Source organism: Xenopus tropicalis, chromosome 1, assembly GCF_000004195.4.
Source record: "Xenopus tropicalis strain Nigerian chromosome 1, UCB_Xtro_10.0, whole genome shotgun sequence".
NCBI classification, from domain to species: Eukaryota; Metazoa; Chordata; class Amphibia; order Anura; family Pipidae; genus Xenopus; species Xenopus tropicalis.
In genome coordinates this window covers 80,725,806-80,750,351 of record NC_030677.2, presented here as the reverse complement: position 1 = coordinate 80,750,351, position 24,546 = coordinate 80,725,806, and the positions used below count along the sequence as shown (strand labels likewise).

The 24,546-nt window shown below is 37.6% G+C and overlaps 1 protein-coding gene across 1 annotated transcript in view; it reads left to right on the top strand.

The window, feature by feature from the left end:
* The window catches only part of npffr2 (neuropeptide FF receptor 2), a 67,855-nt gene extending 44,580 nt beyond the window's left edge, over window positions 1-23,275 (top strand). Inside the window, exons 2-4 of the mRNA XM_002940351.5 lie at window positions 4,489-4,814; window positions 6,199-6,298; window positions 21,677-23,275. Coding sequence (XP_002940397.1) covers window positions 4,493-4,814; window positions 6,199-6,298; window positions 21,677-22,535 — 1,281 coding nt within the window. The 5' untranslated portion in view covers window positions 4,489-4,492 and the 3' untranslated portion in view covers window positions 22,536-23,275. The remainder of the gene's footprint in view (window positions 1-4,488; window positions 4,815-6,198; window positions 6,299-21,676) is intronic.
* Window positions 23,276-24,546: the final 1,271 nt, after the last annotated feature.

Genomic DNA, 24,546 nt, shown 5'->3' with positions numbered 1-24,546 from the left:
AACCTTTCTGGATCCACCCTCAGAGAACGCCTCGACCGGCAGGTAGCGGACTACCTGGCATTAACTGCAGATATCGACACTCTGAGGAGCGATGAACCCCTGGACTACTGGGTGCGCAGGCTTGATCTGTGGCCAGAGCTGTCACAATTTGCCATAAACCTCTTGTCTTGCCCCGCCTCAAGTGTCCTCTCAGAAAGGACCTTCAGTGCAGCAGGAGGCATTGTAACTGAGAAGAGAACTCGCCTATTTATTAAAATGAATGAGGCATGGATCTCGGAGGGTTACTACACGCCGGAAGACTTGTTCTGACTCCCCATGCAGCTGTCCTTCTCTGCACGCCGCATGACTCCACACACAGCTGTCCTTTAGCATCTTCCTCCACCACCGTACAAACTAGGGTGCAAATCCTACTGGTTTCATTTTAAGCCAAACTTTTTGGGCAGGTAAATCCTGAGTTTTTCTGGCTTCTGTGCTTCAGTGGCTGCAACAACAAAAAACAAAGATTTTCTTTTTTTTGTAACATATTTTTTATTAGATTTCGACAATGGTAATTGTACAATGACAGTAATAAATGCAAACATGTATGTGATAACAGTGCAGCATGGTAAGGTTATTAAGGGTGTATATAGGTTTTCACGGTGGTGCATTCCATGATGTCTCAGTTCAAGATAAGATGAAAAAAGGTAGTTGTTAAGACACATATTAGGTAGTTATATTTCAACGCTACAATAGGGTTTCAGCCTTCATTAGCGTACAGTTCCCAGGGCGTCCAAATTTTTAGAAAGTGGGGGGTTCTATTAGCTAGTCTGGCAATGCCAGCTTCAAAAACCTTGTTAAATTCTACTCGTCTTCGTTTGACCTCAGCTAAGATAGGGGGGGTTGGAGTTTTCCAATGTGCAGCTATCGAAATTCGCTGTTAAAACATGGTTGATCAGTGCTTGGTACGCTATATTAGTTTTGGGAAAAGGGTTTGCCTGAGAAAATGGTTGTTATATCGTTTATCAAACATATTTTTTCTGTCCTCTGTGCTTCAGTGGCTGCGACAACAAAAAAAAAAGATTTTCAACATTTATCTAACATATTTTTTCTGTCCTCTGTGCTTCAGTGGCTGCAACAACAAAAAAACAAAGATTTTCAACATTTCTCTAACATATTTTTTTCTGTCCTCTGTGCTTCAGTGGCTGCCACAACAAAAAAACAAAGATTTTCAACATTTATCTAACATATTTTTTCTGTCCTCTGTGCTTCAGTGGCTGCCACAACAAAAAAACAAAGATTTTCAACATTTATCTAACATATTTTTTCTGGCCTCTGTGCTTTAGTGGCTGCGACAAAAAAACCCTAATTTTTCCGGAATGTACACATTCCCGATTTTTCAGGGTTCTGCAACAGCGGCAAAATCGTATCTTTTATGGTCACCGCAGGTGATCAATAAAGTAGGCCAAAACTGGGCCCACACTGCAGAATCAGTGTTTTTTGGTTCACTTCACTGTACATTGAATTACCTCTGCCTGACCGTGCACATGCGCACAAGCACGGTGACTGCTAAACACACCCCTACAGAAATATTCCCACCGTCAGGACGAACGTCCTGGAGGTGACAAGCAACTAGTAAAAACTATTATTCGCTCACTTGACGGTATCATTAAAGCTTTTTGCGTTTTTTTTCGTTGCAGTAAATGCAGCGTTTTTCTTTGCGTGTGAACCGGCCGTAACCTTTACACGACTTGATTGGCATGTAGACGCCGGACGTTTTAAAGCAGTTTATTACACAAGTTTAGAAATGTAGTGTGATTTGTGCCCTTTACAGCACAAAACACAACGCTGTGTCAACAACGTATTTTTCAGAGAAATTTTTGCCCTTGATCCCCCTCCTGCATGCCACTGTCCAGGTCGTGGCACCCTTTAAACAACTTTAAAATCAGTTTTCTGGCCAGAAATGGCTTTTCTAGGTTTTAAAGTTCGCCTTCCCATTGACGTCTATGGGGTTCGCAAAGTTCGCGAACGTTCGCACTTTTTGGCGGAAGTTCGCGAACGGGTTTGCGAACTTTTTTGTGAGGTTCGCTACATCTCTAGCGTTAAATCACGCGCTACTGCAATGCGTTAATTCACGCGTAGAAATACTACTAACACATGATTCACAAACACATATGAAGCGTTAAACGCGCTAAATATCGCATTAGTCTGTGCGAAGATTAACACCTACTTGGGGCAGGCGGTACTTAAAGAAAATTGTGGTTGGTGAGCTTTTGGCAACACAGCATGGACTTTGCAGTGGGATTTTTTCAAGTATGTGTTGGCCCTAGAGTGATGCATCCTCCAGTTTTCAGGGAAATGGTCATTTTCAGAAAAGTAGTTTTATGAACGCAATGGTTACGTGCGTTAAATTGTGCGCTAAACCGTGCGCTAATATAGCAAGCTGCAAAATATATCCCAAAAGTCCTCCTTGAGCAAATCCTGTACTGAAACTAACATTTTTTATATTACATTTTTAAATATGACATGATGTAAGCCAAATCCCTTACTTTCCTAAGTACCCATAGCAATGTAACTTAAATGTGATCTGATAAACTGCTAGTTACTTTTTACTGCTTCATTGCAAGTTGGAGTGGTAAAACCTCCCTTTCACCCGATCAGTGTATCAACAAAATAATAGGTGGGTAACAAGATAGCAGCTACCTGACCTTATGCCACCACTCTGCTTTGGGCAAATAGCACATGCTGGTAGAGAAACCTTCCTGTATTTAAGCAAGTGGGCAATGGTAGAAGGAGCATTTTGTCACCTTCAAATAATTTTACTCCCAACAGGCAACAGAGTACCTAAAAATTATTATTATTATTATTATTATTAACATTTATTTATAAAGCGCCAACATATTCCGCAGCGCTGGACATACAGAGTAACATATAAAGCAATCAATAACCAATACAAGAGGTGAAGAGAGCCTTGCCCAAAAGAGCTTACAATCTACAAGGAGAAAGGGTTGAGACACAAGGTGTGGACCTTACATTGCTCCCTATGTTAATCGCTGTGGGTAAAACTGACTTCTTATTTAACTGCAAAAATGTGGAGGGAGCATTTTCATATAGTTATTGAAGAAGTCAGTCAGAAGTCAGTTTTACCTGATGCAATTCACCATTTCATATTTGTAGTGCAACACATAACAAAAAATAGAAGTATTTTTGCCCAGTATTAAAAACTGTTTACTATTCCTTTTAATGTAACTGCAGCTTATCCAGAATGTCAAGTTACCTGTAACACATTTTCTCTACTCTCGCCTTTAACCAAAAATGCAAATAAGACCCACTGCTAATATGACTCTTAATAGACTATACTGTACAATAGAAGATTGTACATTCATATAGTTTCCATAGTAACAATCTCTTCTCATCTGTGATTGGTTAAAATGTCATGTATGAATACAGCTACTAACTTTTCTGATGATTTATGCAATATCAATCAGACTGAGTTTAATTATTGCTTAGAAATGAGTTCACCTTCATATCTTAAACTGTTGTGTCTTGCTAGGCCTGTGTATCCTGAAAAATTGTACAAATGATTTATGCAATACCCTGCTGATTTTAACCATGTAAGCAGTGAGATGCCATAGTGAGAAAAAGAAAATACAACTTAAATATAATTACTAGTGATTAGCGAATCTGTCCCGTTTCTTTTTGCTTTTTTGCTGCCCATGTCTTTTTTTTGTCACCCGTGTCCTTTTTTTGATGCACCACGAATTATTCCGCTGCAAATTTTTGCTGAAGTTTCGCAAAACAATTCACCAATGGTGAAATGGGTAAATTCGCTGCGAATCCATGCTTGGAGAAAAAAATCGCTTGTCACTAATAATTACAGATGAGCAAATGATTTCATTGAAAGCACAAAATTGATCAAGGTTGAATGTAACATCAGATATCTCATGTTCTGCCTAAAAATCTGTATCCTGAATTGATGGAAATCATAATCCAACAGTGAGTAATTTAAAAAGTCTCAGATTATTGTTTAAAGAACAACTGCAAAATGTATCCCCATTTGAATGAAAGTAAGTGTTTAAATAGCTGTTTAAATAACTGTATTATATATAAGTCTATGCATTTTTAGATGATTTTTAAAATTTTCTGCTGACATATACAAGTTGTCAAGAGATACTTGATTTCACCATTGCCTCCTCTCACATCAATAGAAAACACTTGATAATGCTCATGAAGTGTTTTTCAGGCTAAAAGTGTCCAAATGTGCATTTTAAGAGACATTACTAGTGACACGAGGGCATACCTTCATTTGAATTACTGCAGGTACTGGGTGAAATATGGTGGCAGAAAAACAGTACTTGTGTCATAGGTCTTAGAGTGTCTTAGTAAAATTCTAACTGGCAAAGGTATTTTGTTATTGCATTTACTATTGGAACAACAACAAATACAGAGTTATATATACTGTAGAACAAAATACCATAATTCTTCTTGTGTTTTTTCCTTTGTATCTTTTAGGTGCATGATGGATGAGAAACCTGACTCAAATTTATCTGTAATATGGTATAGAAAAAGCCTCAACAAGACTCTAAACTATGAAGAGCCTAACATTACTTATGTGGATTTTTATCTTCATCGACCCTCAGTGGCTGCAGTTTTTATTGCTTCATACCTACTTATATTTATTCTCTGCATGCTAGGCAATGGAGTTGTTTGCTTTATCGTTCTAAGCAGCAAACACATGAGAACTGTTACCAATCTTTTCATTCTCAACCTTGCCATTAGTGATCTGCTGGTTGGGATATTCTGCATGCCGACAACCCTCTTGGATAATATTATTGCAGGTATTTACCATTTACTTTCCATTTAGGTTTATATAAATGTATTCCATCAAACCATCCAACTTATTTATGTAAGTTTATGGACTTCACTGTGTGCTATCGTGTGTTAGCATGTATAGGTCTTTCGACTATTATTGAGCTACTTATTGTCAGACAGTGAGAATTATGGGGATATATTGATCACATACTCAAAAGAAAAAAATAAACCATTCAAAGTTTGGTGTGTAAGTATAAATTAGCATTATTAGGAAGAGGAGAAGTAGTAATTAACCATAGATGGCCACTGAAGTGAAATATGCCCCAAAAGGGTCTATTGTGTAGTGTGCATATTAAAACACTAAAGAAATACTATGGGCAAGATGTGGGGGTTAAATCTCTGATTTTAAGGAAGGTTTTACCAACTCAACCAGGAGTGTTGAATAAATGGGTTCAGCTTACCTTTTAGATAGATACAATTACAAACAACCACAATTTTTGTGATTGTGCTGTTATATACCATTGTATGTGTTTGCACCTTGCCCCTTCCTATCCAGAGGGATAGGGAACCCAGTATTAAAGGGGATGTAACCCCTGCTGCACTCAGTTGGTTGGAAGCTGTAATCCAGCAACATTAGAGTTGTATTCATAAAGCAATATTGCACAATAAAACTTTTCCTAAACTTTTCCCCAAATCTCCACAGCTAGTGACTGTTTTAAAATGCAAAAAAATCATCCAATGAGAACCCCAGTTGATCTGTGTAAATCTTGCTCCCTGTACTTTGTTCCTGCAATTGGAGTTGGAAGCTTTAAGCACAGTTTCCCAGCACTGAACAAGTCTGTCCTTTGTCCTGATATCTGATTCCAATGTCATATAATGAAGGGGAAAAATGACACAATTGTACTGTATGTCAGATAACATGCAAATAATGCAAATAATTCATACCAATTTTTTATGCATTGTTAGAAAAAGGGCCTTGCAATAAAGAGTAACACATACATTATCTTGCCTATAAATGTGCATATCTAAGAAACCTGAGGATTTACGTCATGGCCCGAAAGTAAAGATTAATTCTACTTTGCTAAGCACAGAGCTCCCAATACCTAAACCAGTGCCTCATGCAGCAAAATAGTCAAGTTTTAACGTTAAATGTGTGAGTGTAATCTATAAAAAATGTTTACTCCACTTAAACAAAAGGTTGGTGGGTAATTTATTTGCCTAATTAATGTGAAAACCAACGGTTCAGTAAAACCATTGTATTCTGCAGGACCATTTACAAGGTTAATGTTATTAATGGCTTTTAAAAGCTTAAGTGAGGCGGCTTTAGGGCTGTAAACAAAATGCTCTCTGTGGAGTCACAATTAATTGATTGATGTGACTGCACTTTTAACCACTTCTCATTTTGTACAGGTTGGCCCTTTGGCAGCACAGTATGTAAGATGAGTGGCATGGTTCAAGGGATATCCGTATCTGCCTCTGTTTTCACATTGGTTGCAATAGCAGTAGATAGGTAAGTGTTTTTGTATTTGTATGCATACCTTACAAACTGTTATAAACAGGAAGTATACACACATTAATAAAATATTATTTGTACAGCTCTTTTAGTTTATTTAATGATGGCTTTGTCATTTAAGTGACGCTTTGTACATATGTTAGTACTTCGGTGATTTTATCTGCAGCACAATTGTAGCCTGTGGTATGCACAGTAATTCTTTAGGAAAACATATAAAGTGGGTTATATCCTCAAACAATAATAGATACAGCTTTTCAGGATCTTTTATGGATTATAGGCAGTGCAAATCACAGGTGACCAAAGGTTTATTAAATTACTATATTGGAAAATGTATTTGAAAAACAACAAACCATTTCCCTAATGGGTAATTACCATGAGGCTAAATCTATTGAATTAAGCTCTAAGGACAAGTGTTGAGCCATTTAAAATGCTGTATTGACTATATTTCACAGTTATAAACTTTCACTCTAGCAGGCACAGAAAGCAAAAAATGTGCACGATAGAGATCATAATAGCATATGGCATCTAGAATTTAGATTATATGTAAAGTTTAGCAGTATCTAGGTATTTCTCTTTCTAAATGACCTATGATAGCCTGGGTGCTGTCCTCGAATTTCACCAGATAGATATTCAATCAACAGAAACTGCTCTCAAGTCTTATGATGTTTCAGCCGAAACATCAGTCTTGTTATGACCTGAGAGAAGGGGTTCCTGTTGATTGAATATATATATATAGTATTTGTATTAAAAGTCCAGGAATGGTGCACACAGAAAACTCCAGGTACTGCCTGGGTGCACACAATTGTGTCCTGATGAAGGCTCGAGTCTAAGCCAAAATGTTGAATTAAACACCATTTTTTTTGCTTTCTACAAGTCCTGTGAGTGTGCTTACTATATATATATACAGTATATATATAACACACGTGGATTCAGCACTCCCGAGCGTAGTCAATGGACCCGGGTGCTACCAACTGAGCATTAAAAATAAAAATCTAGTGTATATTGATGCACACCGGGAATCATTTAAAATATAACTTTTATTAAATAGTTAATACATTACAGGACAGGCCTGTCCTGTAATGTATTAACTATTTAATAAAAGTGACTTTTGCAGTAAAGCATGGATCACTTTGCAGCACTAGCTACATGCTTTACTGCAATAGTCACTTTATGGCATGTGTGCAATAGACACTTTATGTGAGTACTAATTATCTAATGATAATCTATGGCACGGATCACTTTGCAGCATTGGTTACATGCTTTACTGCAATAGTCACTTTACGGCATGTGTGCACTGATGTCACTTCCTATTTGCTGGTTCACTATGGATAAATAGAACATGGGGTTGGTTAGCATGGTTGCCTTGAGAAAGGTCCCGATGGGGACCGAAACGTAACGTTGGCTGTTCATGCGTTTTTAATACACAATTGATTGTTTTTGGAATATAACTCGGTGTTGCTGGTCTTTTTTGGATATATATATAGATATATATATATATATATAAAACGCCACCTCGAACTGAACCTAACAAAAACTGAACTAATGATCTTTCCGCCTAGTCCTACCTCCCCCCGCCTTTACTATCTCTGTTGATAACATGCTCATCAACCCTGTCGATTTGGCACATTATTTGTGGGTGATCTATGACCCTTCTCTCCTTCTCTGACCACATTAACACCACTGTCAAAACATGTAACTTTTTCTTACGCAATATTGCCAAAATCCGTCCCTTTCTTTCTACTGCAACAGCTAGGCTCCCCATGCATGCTCTCATCCTATCCTGACTTGACTACTGTAACCTGCTACTAAATGGCCTCCCTAACTCCCATCTTTCCCCCTACAGTCTGTATTAAACACTGCTGCCAGAATTCTCCTCCTCTCATCCAGGAGAGTTCAGGCCCTTTAACTGCTAAAGTCCTTACTGTGGCTTCCCATTAAATAAAGAATACCTTACAAACTCCTTGTCTTAACCTTCAAAGCTTTCCATTCTTCTGCTCCTCACTACATCTCTTCTCTTGTGTCTCTATACGTTCCTGGCTGACTTCTCTGTTCCTCACAGAGCAACCGATTGGTCGCACCCCCCCACTACTACTGCCATTTCCCACATTAAACCCCTCTGCTTTGCTGTCCCTTACATTTGGAATGCCCTCCCTGATTTCTTCCGGAGAGAATGCTCCTTTAGTATGAACAAACTTTATAAATGCCCCCCAATATCTGGATAATTAAAGTCCCCCATAATAACAACTTGACCTAGTTGTAAACCTCCTCAATTTTTGGTTTGTAGCATACACCAATGATAATTTGGCCCTGCTGAAATCTCTACCCAAAGGTATTGCACGCCTTCTCCGTTACTATCTCTGGTAAACTCTTTAGCATGTGGCTTTAATTCTCACAGCCAAGTCGTATGTTTCTTGCCACCTGGTCTCAGTGATATTATATCATAATTTTCAGCACATGCAATAAACATCAGCTCTCCTAATAAAAAATACCTGGCAAGCTCTGTGCATTAACCAGAATACAGTGAAGGTGAAGGGATCTTCTTTGTTGGCTAGCTGTATGCCCCCTTGACTCCTCCACATGACCCCTTACTAATCCCAGTCTATACTAGCTTCCCCATAATACTCTAGCCCCCCCTTGCCTAGTTTAAACACTCCTCCAGCCTCTTACCCATTCTTTCTCCTAGAACAGCGACCCCTTTCAATTGAGGTGCAATCCGTCACGGCTATATAGATTATACCCCAAAGAAATATTAGCCCAGTGCTCTAGGAACCCAAAGCCTTCCTTCTTACACCAAGACTTTAGCCATGCATTGGTAATGGTTCATTCCACAGCAAGATAACTATACCCCTTACACTTCTGCTTTACATAATGGATAAACTATACAGAAGCCAAAAAAGAGTTTCTAATAATGCTTTTAGCTATATTACTGTACTTCATGCAGAAAAATTGGTCAATTTTATTTTTGAACATTAAAAAGGATTTATTCTGTAATTTAATATGGATTTTCTGGTTTAGCAAGCAATTTTAGGCCTTCTTGTAATTTGACGCTTTCTAGACAACGGATTTCAAGAGAACAGATCCTATACCCATATAAGACTTGCCAAGCTATCATGTTTCATCTTAAGGTTTTAAAAACAATTCATGTAATTTCTAACTCTTACACTTCTGCTTTACATGATGGATAAACTAATACAGAAGCCAAAAAGGGTTTCTAATAATGCTTTTAGCTATATAACTTCATGTAGACACATTGGTGGATTTTATTTTTTTAACATTAAAAAGGATTTACTCTGTAATTTAATATGGATTTTCTGGTTTAGTAGGCAATTTTAGTATTATTTTCTTTTAGTTACTGTGTTACACTTATCTCAAAATAAGCATATACATTTTATGACTGTAGAACCATGGAGGCAGAAGCATCTAGCTGTAAACAGTTCAAGGTCACTCCTTTAACATAGAGGGCTAATGGATAATTATGGATTCAGAAAGATTTTGTGTAGTTCAGAAGGATATTATTAAGCTGGAAAGATTGCAGAAACATGCAACTAAATTGGTAAAAGGAAGGGAAAAATGAAACTAAGAGTGTCAGATTTGGGCATGTTTTCTCCAGAAAAAAAGTGCTTGCAAGGAGACATGATTACTCTTCACATGAACATTACTGGACATTATAGACAGATAGCGGGGAATCTTTTTGACATTTAAAAACAAGAGGTCACCCCTTTCAACTGGAGGAACAGAATTTCCATGCAAATGGTTTACTGTTGACTGTTAATGGTTGTATTTAAGGATGCTTGCTCCTGTAATTGGTGCTTGTATACTGTATTTAGACACCTGCAGATGAAGAGGACTGCAGTATACTGTGCTCCTGGCACGCCATTTATTTCGGCAGGTTAAAGGGTGTGGTATATGTACCCTATATAAAGATAATGTCTTCTCAATTCGTGCATTGCAGTTTGATGCAATTTACTTTGCAGTCTGCTTATCTGCTTGCCACTTGCATTTGAATCTTGAGTCTTCTTCCAGGATATTGTTGATATCCTGTTGTGTTTACCAACCATAGGTGCATATATGAAGCCCTTGCTGGGTAGCTTAAACAAACCATCAGTTGTGCTGGATTGCAGGACATCTGCCCATAGAGAAAATCTGCTCCAGTTATGCCATCTATTGGCGAATGCATTTGATAATAGCAGAGTTAGAAGTTAGTAACATGAGCTGCATTTTTATTACTTTGTTTTGTGAAGATAAACTAGTCCATTCATAAATTTTCTTATCTACCTGCTAACTGATTGCCTGCTAATTTTGAATATGGCTCCATATTATTCCATTGTACTGAAAATGTTGTGATGGCAGATTATATTAATTCCTTTAAGAGTTGCTTGGATGACATCTTGAACAAGTCATGACATCATTCAAGATTACAGTTAGTTTAGTATAGGTATGTATATATATATTTTTCTGTACAGGCATGTTAGTTTATGAACAGGTCTGTATACATGTATGTGTATATATAAATATGTGCTTAGGATCATTTAGTGCATTTGAACCTGGATTTTTTTCAACCCAAATTAAGTATGTAACTATCAACTGTTTCCCTCTGCAACATATTCAATTCTGTGGAATATACTTCCCCATTAAACCCCTTGTCTGTATTTATAGAAATACTATTATATCTGTCTGGTCTGGGTATTAATCTACTTTTGCTCCATTTTTTTGTCTGTCGGGTACTGTACATCAGGGGAAATACTTTAGTGATGGCGCTTGTTGCTCGTTCTGTCTGCAATGGAGTTAATGAGCTTATCCCATTACTGCATTATTTGATCATTGCAGGAAGAGACTGAGAAAAGTTTATAAACACATAATTAAAAAAGTAAACTGCAAAAGGGCTCAGGAGTATCATTGCTGCATATTTACCTTAAATTAATTAAATCCTTTAGGCTCCATTTGATATAACCTAAGCAGAAGTCTTGCCAGGGGCGGGCCGAACCGACCGGGCACCCTATGCAACACCTCGCCCCTGCACTTGCGCATCGCTTCGTATCGCACCACCCCCCGACCCCCCGTGTGTGTTTGGCACGCATGTGCAGTTCAGTGGGGAGGAGGGTGCGCGATATGAAGCACAACAGAGCACAGAATACAGAGGTAGGCAGGAGAGGCTCTTGTCTGGTGCCCCCCAATCGTTGCGCCCTAGGCAGCTGCCTCTTCTGCCTACCCCTAGTTCTGGCCCTGAGTCTTGCCATCTGAGAGGCTTTTAGAAGTTGAAAAATTTAGCAGCTTCCATACAAAGTTTGTGACTTCTGTTCTCACTTTGGATAATGGCAATTGCTTGTTAGAAATACACAAAGAAATGTGTAAGGTCTCACCATGATTAGTGCAATCTAGTGATTCCTTCACCCCAGCACGACACTATGCAATTATTATTGCGTTATTGCAGGGCCAAATATTTATATCCCTTCCAAACCTGGGTTTAAATATGCCTTGTAACTTAAAAATAGTTCCTGGCTTTGCTTTATCTTCTTGGATTATGACTCTTATGCCTGACCCTTCTGATACCTCACTCCTGGACATTCTCTGCTTTGCTGTTTCACCTCCTGCTTCTTACATTGTGGCCCAACAAAAGATAGTTTTATCAGTGCTAAAAATGCTGCTACAGCCATTTCTGTGCTGAGACAAAAATTGATTTTCCTGCATGTTTTCCCATTAAACAGGGTATTACATATTGGAAAAGTGAAATTACCACTTTACCTTGGGATATTTGTGTGTATCGTATCTTAAACTATGTTTGATCTAACAATGCACTTAGACTGTAAGCTCTACCGGGCAGGGACCTCCCTCCTACTGTGTCTCATACCACATGGCACTTATTCCCTGTGTATTTATATATACAGTATATATATATATATATATAGTATTTATTATAACACTTATCCTCCCTGTATGTAATTTTGTATTTTGTAAGATTGTACAGCGTTGTGTACACTTGTGGCGCTTAATAAATTAAGTTATACATACAATGCCACATGGCTACACACAGAAAGCTTGACCAGACAAAGACAGCATGCAAAGGGTTCAGATTTTAAAAATGTAAATAGATCTAAGAGACTCTATGGTGCTGGGAGTCTGGTCCCGGTCACACAATAAATTCTAGTTGCACGGCACTTAGAGACTGCTGTATATTCTAATGTCTTACTCCATTATAAATGTAATATTTAAAGAGACTGCATATATTAAATGTTAATATAAAATAAATTGATAGCTACTGCTGTCATTTTAATACTAGTGTTAAAAGGAACAAATAATCATATCTCTGAGATGGTGACATTTAAATGCATAAAACCTAAATTAGTGTTGTCTGGTTGTTCTATATAGATGGTTAAGATCACTGTTTACAGCAATTTACATCACATTACATTAGAAATTACTTAACTACTTTGTAAAAGGGCGAGCTTGCATTTTATGTTTGAGAGAAAAAAACATTTAAGTGGAAAAGCCATAAATAGCTTATGGGAAAAAATACAGATGATGTTTAGTTAAAAAATCTAATCAAATGCCTTATACAGAATGCATAACATAGCTTAATATATATTGTTTATGAATATATGATTTTGTTAACTATAGCCTGGTCATTACCTCTAACATGCTCAAAACAAAAAGCAATACAAGCTTTTTTTATTATCTTTAGTCTTATACACAGAGGTGTACATCAGATTTTTTATTTATTATGACTTAATACCCTGTTGATCCTTAAAGCTAATTAAGTAATGTATTGTCATATACCCAGTAATCAGTAAATGCTACTCAATGACTGGTGGCTGTTAACAAATTTGGTGTTATGATGCAAGTAATTGATCAATTAATTGAACAGACATCTTTTATTAACCTTTGTCTTGCCTTACATCTTCAGTATTCTTAGTGCTTTTACTTACCCTGGCAAGGTATGAGGTACCAGCAATACCAGAGTGGGAAGTAATATCCACAAACCTGTTATGCAACAAATTTCACATAGGCAGTGTCATCACATACAGTGAAGTGAACACAGTACCATGTAATTAATAATACAAGTATAAATAATATAGAGTACCCATGGAAACTTTATATTCAAGAATATATTATATTTGAGCAAACATATCAATGACCTCCCAGCAAGATGCTGTTTTAGAGATCATTAATTATAGGTTTCTTATTAATGTGTTACAGCTTCTTCAGTGATATTTTTCAACTCCTGTTAGCAGAAACACTTCTAATGAACTGGGATAAGTGGTAAACAATCAGGGGTATATTTATCATGCTGTGTAAAAAGTGGAGTAAAATATTACCGGTTATGTTGCTCATAGCAGCCAATCGGATGCTTTGCTTTGGTTTTCTAACTGTTGAAATCTAATAGCTGATTGGTTGCCGTTTGCAACATCGCTGGTTGCCTTTCTAATAGTATTCTTGTTTTAAGGATCTTAGGGCTGCTTTACATCTGCCAAGGTCTATCATTCTTAGCTGGTCCCTGATGACTTGTATTTGGCTGCCCTATACTGTGTGGGGTCGTGTATATTTTGGACTGTCAGATTAGTCAGTTTATGCCTTAGTTGCCTCTTGGTTTCCTGCCCTTTGTCTTTTGAGCTGGGGATTGTGCTTTATCAATAGGCCTCTGATGGTTGCCTTATGGACACACCATTAGGTGGCCGGTGAAATTCCCAGAGTATGATTTTCAGTGAAGAAGTATTTTATGGCTTGCCTTGTAACCTTATTGAACTAGGGGTCTGCTAACAATGTTGGGATCAGTTTCCAAAGGCCTTCCTAGAGATCTTGGGGCAGTCATTTATCTAAAGTAAAACTGGGCTATGGTCTGACCATAGGATCAGACTAATAGAGGCGCTTGAGATATGCTGGAGCAGTTTAGCATCTGTCAGAAACATATCTATTCTGGAGTATTCTCTAAATGTGGGGGTGTAAAATGTGTATTCTCTGGCTGAGGAATAGAGTGCTCTCCATGAGTCATGTAGCCCATCCGTATACAGTAAACATCTAAAGGTAGTAGCTTTGGTCTGTTTATGTTTGTAGTTAGGCCATATAGGTTGTATGTTTAATGCTTTACTGTTTGTGTCAATAGTGGGATCAAGTGGAAGGTTAAAGTCCCCACCTACCAAACTTATCCCTTGCCTCATGCGTTGAAGTGTGGTGAATACTGAGCAGAGGAAGGGGATTTGATTCTTATTTGGGCCATATATGTTAACTAAGATATACCGAACATTCCTAATAGTGCAAACCATTCATCTATAATAGTTAAATTAAGATCACATCTGTAATATATATCTATAATAGCTAGTGCGACCATTTAGTTTTGAGCAGACACTAGCTGCAATGTGGGGAATTTTGAGTAGTTAAGAAGGCAAGAATCTTGTTTCCGAAAACCCAGAGAAGCTCCACCTTTTGAGGACGGCTTAATTCCATTATTTGGATCTTTTGTTTGGGGAGTTAAGTCCCCATGCATTGACTGACAGACATCTCATGTTGTCTGGTAGTTTGGGGTTTGTTTTGGTTCTGGGCAGTGACCCATTGGGCTTGGAAAAGTGTTGCTGTTCTTGGCACTGTTTTGGGTTTTGGAAGGTGGTGCACTCAGTCTATTACCAAAGTTGATTCCACAAGCTGTGGCAACAGTTGTTTGAAGAAGCCTAGTAGAACGTCATCCAGGCCATCTAGTTTAATATCCTCTGCAATGCCACAAAACCACAGGTTGTTATGGCAGTTTCAGTCTTCCAGGTCTGACATTTTTAGTTTGAGGGTCAACACCTCCTCTTCTAGTATTCTGTTGAGGGCTACTAGCTGTTTGTGCACAGAAACCAGTTTTGCCATCCTAGTTTTTAGGTGGTCTGTGCATTCACTGACTGACCGTAGTTCGACCGTAGTTCCTTCATTCCCCTCGTTACATCTGCTTGGATGGTAGTTCTGAATTCCACTAGGTTATTGGTTCTGGGGTTAAGCTAAGTATGATGCTTAAACATTTTCATAAGATTTCATCTTATGTAACTGCCCCACTTTGCACTATATTTTTCCAGTTTGCTGACAACCCATTCCAAGAACAGAAATTTAGATTTTTCAGCAGTTGAAAAACATATATGTCCCAGATAAAACAAGTTAAAACTGTTGCCCAAATAATTTTTATTTAATGTCTATATTATGCATAACGGACAAACTTTTTGCCTGTTACCAAAACAGACTAGTCACTGTCTCACCTTTTTCTAAGAGTTTTAATAGTCCTAACTTTGTATTTATCATATATTTATCTTATATAGACACCATATTTGTGTATAGCAATCATAATATCTATGAAGCACTTCTTCTGGAATGTAAATAACCCAACATTGGCCAGTCTTATTTTTGATATCAGCTTTTCACACTTCTTTGGACTATTTTAATGCTCAAATCTCTAATTGTCTCCTTGAAATCTCTACCTGGTTGAATCATATCGTGGTCATCTCAAACTTAACCTAACTAAAACTGAGATTAACATCTTTCCACATAAACTAAGCACATTGTCTGGGGGTAGCCTTTGACCCATTCCTCTCATTCTCTGAGCATACCATGGTCGAAACCTGTCTGTCATAAATTCTGTTACTAGGATATTCTTTCACCTAAGAGAGAACAGCTCCATCCAGTAAGGAAATCCTTTTCATGCCTTCCAGCCCTCTCTACCTCAATACATCTCTTTGCTTGTGTCTCCATACACTGACAGCCGGTTCCTCCACTGAAGTTTCCTGCCTTAAACTTTCCTCTCTTGTGGAACCCTTTATCTGGAATGCCATCTATAAATTCCTCAGGTGATAATCTTCCTCCATTTACCAAAGATTTCCTCTCGGATCGGTCATAACAACTGACTCTGTACAGGCAGTAATGATGCAGTGACAGACTTAGAGAACTACTGCACTTATCGTCCTATTTGTGTCTATAAGTTACCTGTTAGTGATGTGGGGGGCTGATCCTGGACCCACAGGTTGGGCGTGTACGGACCGCAATTTGGCATGTATCGGGTTGGGTGCAGGTCAACCTTGGGAAGTCCACCCACTGACATTTCTGGACTCCTCCTCTGCTCCCAAGGACTCCTCTCGTGGAACCAAAGGACCAAAGGCATGCACAGAAGCAGTATACAGAGTAGAAAGATGGTGGGTATTGATCCTAATATAGCAACATTTCTCGAGTCAGGTTGAGGTAGGGGTTATGGTGTTGGTCTGCTACAGGTTGAGCTTTTCTTGACCTGCACAATTACCCAGCCACTTAGATTTTAAGCTGTACAATGCTGGGATCTCCTTTTCACTTGTCTCTTTAGTTGAAAAAAGACAAAAGTCCATTAAGTTCAGCCCCTCCAAATGAACCCCAGCATACCTGTATCACACACATAAACATACCTATCTATACACTCACGTGCATAACCTGTATATATCGTCAACTATACTAAACTAACTGTAAATCCTAAGATCACTATAGCCAAGGATATTATGTTTGCATAAGAATCATCCAACCGACTATTAAAGGCCTTAATAGAATCTGCCATCACACAACCTCACTGCCGTCACCATGAAGAACCACCTTTGCTGCATCAAACCAAAGTTTATTTCTGAAGTGTAAAGGGTGACCATTTGTTCTTTGATCTTTTCTAATGTCTATAATGTCCTATAATCTACTTGTACGGAGTAATCATGTCCCCTCTCAAGCACCTTTTTCTCTAGAGAGAATAACCCCAACTGTGACAGTCTTTTCCAGCACATTCATTTCCTTTTAAAGGCCTGGAACCCAAAAGCCTCACCAGTGATGATAAAGAGGCAAAATTATGTTTTTGTCCCTTAAGTTAATGCCTTTTTAATGCAAGAAGGCACTTTGCTTTAGCAGCCACGGAGTGACAATGCCTAGACTTACACAGCTTTTTATCAACAAATATTCCTTCTCAATTAAAGATACCTCCAACACACTACCATTTAATATATAACTTGCATTTATGTTCTTTCTGCTAAAAAACCTTGCATTTATCCACATTGGACCTCATTTGCCAGTTTGTTGTCTAGTTCTCCATTTTACACAAATCCCTTTCCATGGAACAGTTTTGCAGAAAATAGAAAAAAATAGAGACAGTATTTATAATGCCCACCTCAAGGTCATTGATAAACAATTTAAAAAGCAAAGGGCCATGGACAGATTCCAATTAGGAAATGTTTAATTTACCACCACTTTGTAATCTAACCCTCAGCCAGTTTTCTATCCAATTGAAATACGTTACTGGCCAATACTCCTGCTTACCTTCTCATAAAAGGCAATTTGTTTAGTCTGGCAAGATCTGTTATACATAAATCCAAGATGGCACAAACTCGTTTGTATTTAAGTATCTTATTTCTTACTAAGCCTCTAGCAAACCTAAAGTTTTCAAGTTGAGAATGAGATCCGTTTTGGAAAAGTGACTCCACATTGGTAAATCACTGATGTCTCAGCACCATTCAAGACCTCAAAGAATTCTGGAAGATTAAATAAAGAGGTTTGGCAATCACAGAGCCAATCTCCTTTATTAGCCTTGGAGGAATACCATCAGGTCCAGGACCTTTGTTTACCTTCACATGTTCTAGTCTCTACTGAATTTCCTCCCGAGTCACCCATGCATCGATATGTCACTCATGCATCTAATATATTATTAGAATCCCGAATTTCCACTTTTTCACTGCACTCAATCAATCAATTGATCTTTTGATACTAAGGGTATTCCATCATTTTTTTTACTGTTTAAAAAACCATTGTGGATTATTTTTCTTCCTTACTACAATGCTCTCTTTTATTTTCTATTTTAGCAATTATAGCAATGATAGAAATTATTTATGATTTATTGACCTCTTTGTACCTAACAAAAGTTTCAGCAGTCCCATTCACTTGAATGGCTTAAATGCACATTTTTTCCAACTTCAACACTTACGTTTCTATCAAAGATCCAATATGGATCTTGTGGGAGAATAGCTGATTCTAGACATAGATTCAGCTGTGCATGCTCCTGCAAGATCCATGTCAGGAAACTGACAGAAAAGGATCTGAAGATAGAGGAATGCCATCTTCCTCTATCTTCAGATCCTTTTCTGTCAGTTTCCTGACATGGATCTTGCAGCTCTTTAGTTTTATGCCAGGTCCCCACACAGGGAAACTTCTGAATCGAATAGGTGTTGCTGGGAGCTTGAAGGGAGTGCAGTGGAGGTGGGAGGGCTTAGGATAGAGGGGTTTAGTTCTCCTTTAAAGTTTCTGTTAGTAGACTATCCACCTTCCTCCTAACCACAATGAGAGCAAATGTCTACAAAAATCAAATTTTTAATGTTTTGTCCCCAGTACAAAACTGAGAAAGAAGTGGGGTCTTATAACACCCTATTTGAAATGATGCTCCCTTTGAAACACTGCAATGTAAAAAGAGGCTACCAAATTGTTTCCTTTATTTAAAAGCCCCAAGACAAGTTTTCTTTTTATTCCCTTTTAAATGCATCTAGTAAAAATATTAAGTGCAATGTGCAAACTTTTTTTTTATCTGGTACAGTTTCATAGTGTTTTGCTTCACCACAAAAAATAGATCTTTTGAACAAAAAATGCAAAGAAAAAGTATTGACATGATTATTATACACTCCTTGCCTTCGACATCGACAAATCGGATCAGAGACCTCCCTCTGACTGCTGTACAGGTGCGATGTTTGGAGGAAACTGGCAACATAGGAGCCTTTTTTTCTATGAAGAGCAGGTGTAGCATAGTGGGAATTGTAATTCCAAGACCAGATACCAGCAGGGCAGGATGTAGTGTTTAGGTCTATTACACATTGGGGGTCTGGTGTGTCTCTTTCTTCAGCTTTAGAAATATAGAAAATAAATAATTACCAACTCCAACAGAACAGAAATACTTTTCTTATTTTATTCACTTTTTCTTTAGAAAATCTTTATCTTTCTAATTTATCTTTTTCAAAACAAACATATGGAATTATTATGCCATGCAGAAGTATTTAGTTTCTAAAATTTTAAAAAATAAATGGGATTTAACAATAATACCATAATGATAATTACAGAGAAGTTGCACTTGCATATCTTTAAAATGACCATTTCAAAATCCTTGGCAAACATTTTTTATCCTACAAAACATTACAAATGAACTTACATTTTATGCAGAATTATGTTTAAATTATGCGTTTTTTAAAAAGTGACTATAAAATAGATATTGTTCCAATGGTCACACATTTTTGTTTTTCAAGAGGAAACAGGAGCAGCTGCAGAATATTGTGTTTTTCCAAGGAATTTGGTTCAGACAACATTTAGGTACTTAGCCTTGTATTTTAAATCCAAGCTACTGTATATCATTATTATTGCTTAAGATGGGAGCCAAATTTCAAAATGATGTTGCATTGAGGGATGAAAGAATTTAATTTTCTTTATCCAAGGTAGAATACAAGTGAGAAAATTGAGCACTTATTTGTCTCCTCAAAGAAGTAAAAAGCTATTTTCACCTGGCGTGTAGCATTTTACAATAGAATGCAATTAAATACTTTTTGAACACATGAGCGTTGTGCTATGTATAACCCAAGTGAAATAAATCAGCTCAATTATACAGCTGTACAGCTAAATACATAACATGCAAAATTGATTGAGCATTTAGTATCTAAAATATCTACCTTAACAAGAATGATAAAGTGCTATCTAGCCAGTAAAAACAATTATTTTGGGGCACAGCTTATAAAACAACAGAGAAATTGTTATTTAGAAGTTTTTAACATTTAATTGTCATTTAAACTTGTAATTTTCTTGTAAGATTCAACTTATTTACATAGTAAATTAATTATAATCTCTGTGATATATATGTTTATTACAAATTATACAAATTAAGTATTCTCCATCTGTATAAATGTATAGGGAGTGAGCAATATTATGCAATAAAGGAATACTATAAGTTACTAAAGTTCATGGTCTGAACAACCAGGAATCATGTATCACTTCTTATTATTACCAAAGAGAATTGAGATACAGAATATGGGTTCTGCCGAATATGCAGGTCGAAAAGTTTTTAGGAAACACGTACATTTTTAGGAAAAATGTGGTGAAACAAAATGCCGCATGACATAAATATTATAGTGGTAATTTACAAACAATTTGTTAGGATGGAAAGTGTAATGTTTTTCTTCATACTTTGTACCCTGCCCCACCATGAGGGACCAGAATGACCTGTGCTCCCTGATAAATACAGTGTTGTCTGCGTTTGCCAGTGTTGTATTAATGAGGGTCTGTCAGAAAAGAGCCATCTCTCTCCCCTCACACATGCTTGGCAGGCACATGGTGCTAAGAATACCAGACAGAAAGGCTGATTTCAGACAAATACACCTGGCTACTGTAAATGTGTCCTACCTGTGCCTGCACCCGAATGAATGAGATACGCTCGGGTGCCGGCACATGTAGCCAAAATACACATAAAAACGCGAGAGAATGCATTTTTATGCGTATTTCGGCTACATGTGCCGGCACCCGAGCGTATCTCATTCATTCACGGAGCATATCATTATTCATTCTGGTGCAGGCACAGGTAGGAGGCGGAGGGCGTATTCTAGGCAAGCATTTTTCGAGTTGCTGAGAATACGCCACATCTAACATCAGCCTTAGAACAGAGTTGCTTTGCACTCACTAGCTCTGTGCTCTGCACCTTGCGCCAGCAGGAGGAAGAAAGTGCAGCAATGCAAATGCTGGGTAATTTAGCAATAAGGGTAGTGTTACACGGATAAACGTAGACTGAGAATCCATCCTGATGCTTTAAAAATCCAGAAGCATTGCTTCAGCCTGGGTGAAGGCACATGCAGCGTAATTCAGCTAGAAACTGCTCGAGTATGCAGTTGTGGCCTGAAATACATTGTGTCTGCCTGCTCCCGGACTGAACCAATGCTTTCAGGTGCAGGCACAGCTTGCAGATTTTTAAAGTGGAGGGGCTGATTCTTAGCCTGTGGAAAAACGAGAATCTGCCAATGTGACTCTAGCTTAAAGGACACAATGTTTAACCTAGTACTTGCATCTGTGGGTTTTGTATTTGTTTGAATTATATTGCTGCAGACATCTTTGAATTTCTCATTGGACTGTAGGGGTGCAATGTAATCAAAGGGTGCATAGTACCTGACCATTTCTGTGCCTTGCACTGTGGCATATGCATAATATGGTGACTGCTGCTTTCCCTCTGAGTATGCCACCAGCTGTTCTGTCAGTACATTTAGATCCCGCTGTGTCACAGAGGTGACATCACATTTATAAAAGAGCTCTTTGCACAAACTTTTGAGTAACTCTTTTAATGCTTTTTTAAGTCAAAGCTTAATGGCATTATAACTACAGTACATTCTTTTTTTCTTATTGCAGATTTCGATGCATCGTTTACCCTTTCAAGCAGAAGCTGACTATATCCACAGCTGTTGTAATTATCGTAGTCATCTGGGTTTTAGCAATTGCCATAATGTGTCCGTCTGCAGTCATGTCTCATGTTAAAGAGGATAAGAACTTTAGGGTTGTTATTGGCAACAGCAACCAAACAAATCCTATCTACTGGTGCCGTGAGGATTGGCCTAACCCAGAGATGCGCAAAATTTATACAACTGTTCTGTTCTCAAATATATACCTTGCTCCTCTATCATTAATTGTAATTATGTATGCTAGAATAGGCATCACATTGTTCAAAAGTGAATTAAATGTTGAAAATAAGAATCACCAACAGCCAAGACATGCAGTTTCCCGCAGGAAGCAAAAAGTTATTAAAATGCTGATTATAATAGCTTTGCTTTTCATTCTCTCCTGGTTGCCATTGTGGACACTGATGATGCTAACTGACTATGCCAACTTGACACAGAATCAGTACCAGATGATAAACATTTATATTTACCCATTTGCCCACTGGCTGGCATTTTTCAATAGCAGTATCAACCCTATAATTTATGGATTTTTCAATGAGAATTTCCGTCGTGGATTTCAAGCAGCTTTCAAACTACAGCTATGCTCTGAAGAACTGGAGAGGCGAACAATGTATTCTCATCGAGCTCAGGGAAATGCCATTCTACCAGCAGCTTCCCATAATACAGCTCGTCAGAACTCAGCCTTTGAAAAGCAAAGCAGTGACGACAAAGAGTCGGATAAGAGAAAGCCTCTTACAAGTGACCAAGATCTAATCATGGAAGACCTGGAAAAATTTTCAAATAACAATGGAATTCAAAAAGACATGGTTTGATTGGTGTAACCACACAGCCCCCCAATAGTCCTGATATAGGAAGGACAGTCAAGAATTGCAGAATTCAAAATGATTGGGACTTACCAGGATGTGGGTGGTGTTTGGGCCAGATCAAGGGTGTCTGGATATAAGCCTGGAATGTCCATGGTGGAGGCATATCCTAAACTGACCTGATTTTTCTTTATCAAATATTTGGAAGTAAGACACAGCTTAAAATGTACATATTATGTTTGACAAAGATCTTCTCTTAAGCTGTTCTCACTGTACGATAATGAATATTCCATTGCCAAATGCATTCATGCTTCCTGTATTTATGCAGATCCATGAAAAAAGCTATTTTGTACCTAATTTTGTATAGGCTGTCTACTGGATGCTTGTGTAAATTTCCATTTTTCATATAAAAGCTAGCAGTAAAAAAAAAAGAAAACAATTGTGCATTAAGCTATTAATATATATTTTGTGAACAAAGAATGTATGAGTGTATCTTAAACAGAGTATTTAATATTCACTTTATGTGAGAAAACCATTTATGACCACAACGAACATTGTGTACCCTTTGTTAGGGTTTTAAAAGGAGGAAGCCTCTAATGAAGCCAACACTTCTGATGTGAAATAAAGTGACAAAAAGCACCATGCATTAATACATCCATGCAAGACATCACTTAATGTTAATAATTCATTTATAAAAGTTTAATAATTCACTTTTGAAATAAAGGTAAGGACAGCTGCTTTTAAACTGATTCTACAATATTTATCATCATTTTTATTTATTGAAAGTGAGTGGACAAGGCTAGGGCTGGTTTTACTGGAGATCAGGGGCAGTTTATGTCCAGCTGCAAAGGTAGTTGCCATAGGTGATAGCTCAACAGTGCAGACATTTTCAGCAAGTAAGATTAAAGGTGGAGACACATAATTAACTGCCTACTGTATATACTGTAAATGCCAAATGCATTCCAAAGCCATGTTTTGGGAAACCATGCAGTTTTTGCACCTTGCAATAGTAGCCTATGACAGTGGAAAGGTTTTATGGAAAGCTTACAACTCCTATATTAAGCATGTGATGGACATACACCTAAGGGATCATTAACTATTGCTTAATTTTTTTGGTTTGGGATTTTTTATGCCAAAAACCCAATTTTGGTACAGAAAAAAACCCACAATTTTTTAGTGATTTATTATGTGAAAAATCTGAATGAAAATATAAGCCATCTAAAATCTGTTGAGAACATGTAGAAGTCAATGGCAGATGTCCATGTTACAACTGGAAGATCTTTCTTTGCTTTGTGGTTTTAGAGGTTTTGGGGTGTTTTTACGCTGGCTTTTGTACAACAATACAAGAAAGTCACGGTTTTTGCATGACAAATCGAAAAAGTTGCGGTTTTCGTGGGTTTTTTTAGCTTTTTTTCATTTGTGTTTTCGGATCTTTTGATAATTGATTGACTTTTGTGGAAATGAGTTTAGCCGTTGTTTAAAAAAAATATAAAATCACGAAAATCCACTGTTTCACTAATCTACTTGTCATTTTGCAAATTTAACGGTGAAGCAAAATGGGACAGATTCACTCATCACTACTTATAGGAATTTTTGTATAAAGGAGAGCAGCATTTTTAGGAAAGTGTGGGATTTTTATATATCATTACATATGCTTAGGAGAAAACTTAGTTTAAATACAAAACAGTAGGACTTCTTGGAAAGTTAAGCTGCAGAGTTTTCTTTATTCATTGAATTTCATAGAAGGTAAAACACAGAGAAGGTTTTGTACTACCGTCAAATGAACAGCACAGCCATATAGATCACCTAACCGTGGCAGATCCTCTACTTGTATTCAAAACAGCCAAAATGCTGTCATTTTTGTTGTGTTTCGATTTAGATATTTTGATGGAATGCCCTAAATTGATGGCTATAACACACACATAAGTACCCTGATTGCCAGTGCAGATAGCACAAAATGCCACTGTCTGCCCTTAACCCTTTCGTTTACCTTGGATATGGCACTTAAAATACTAGCTCA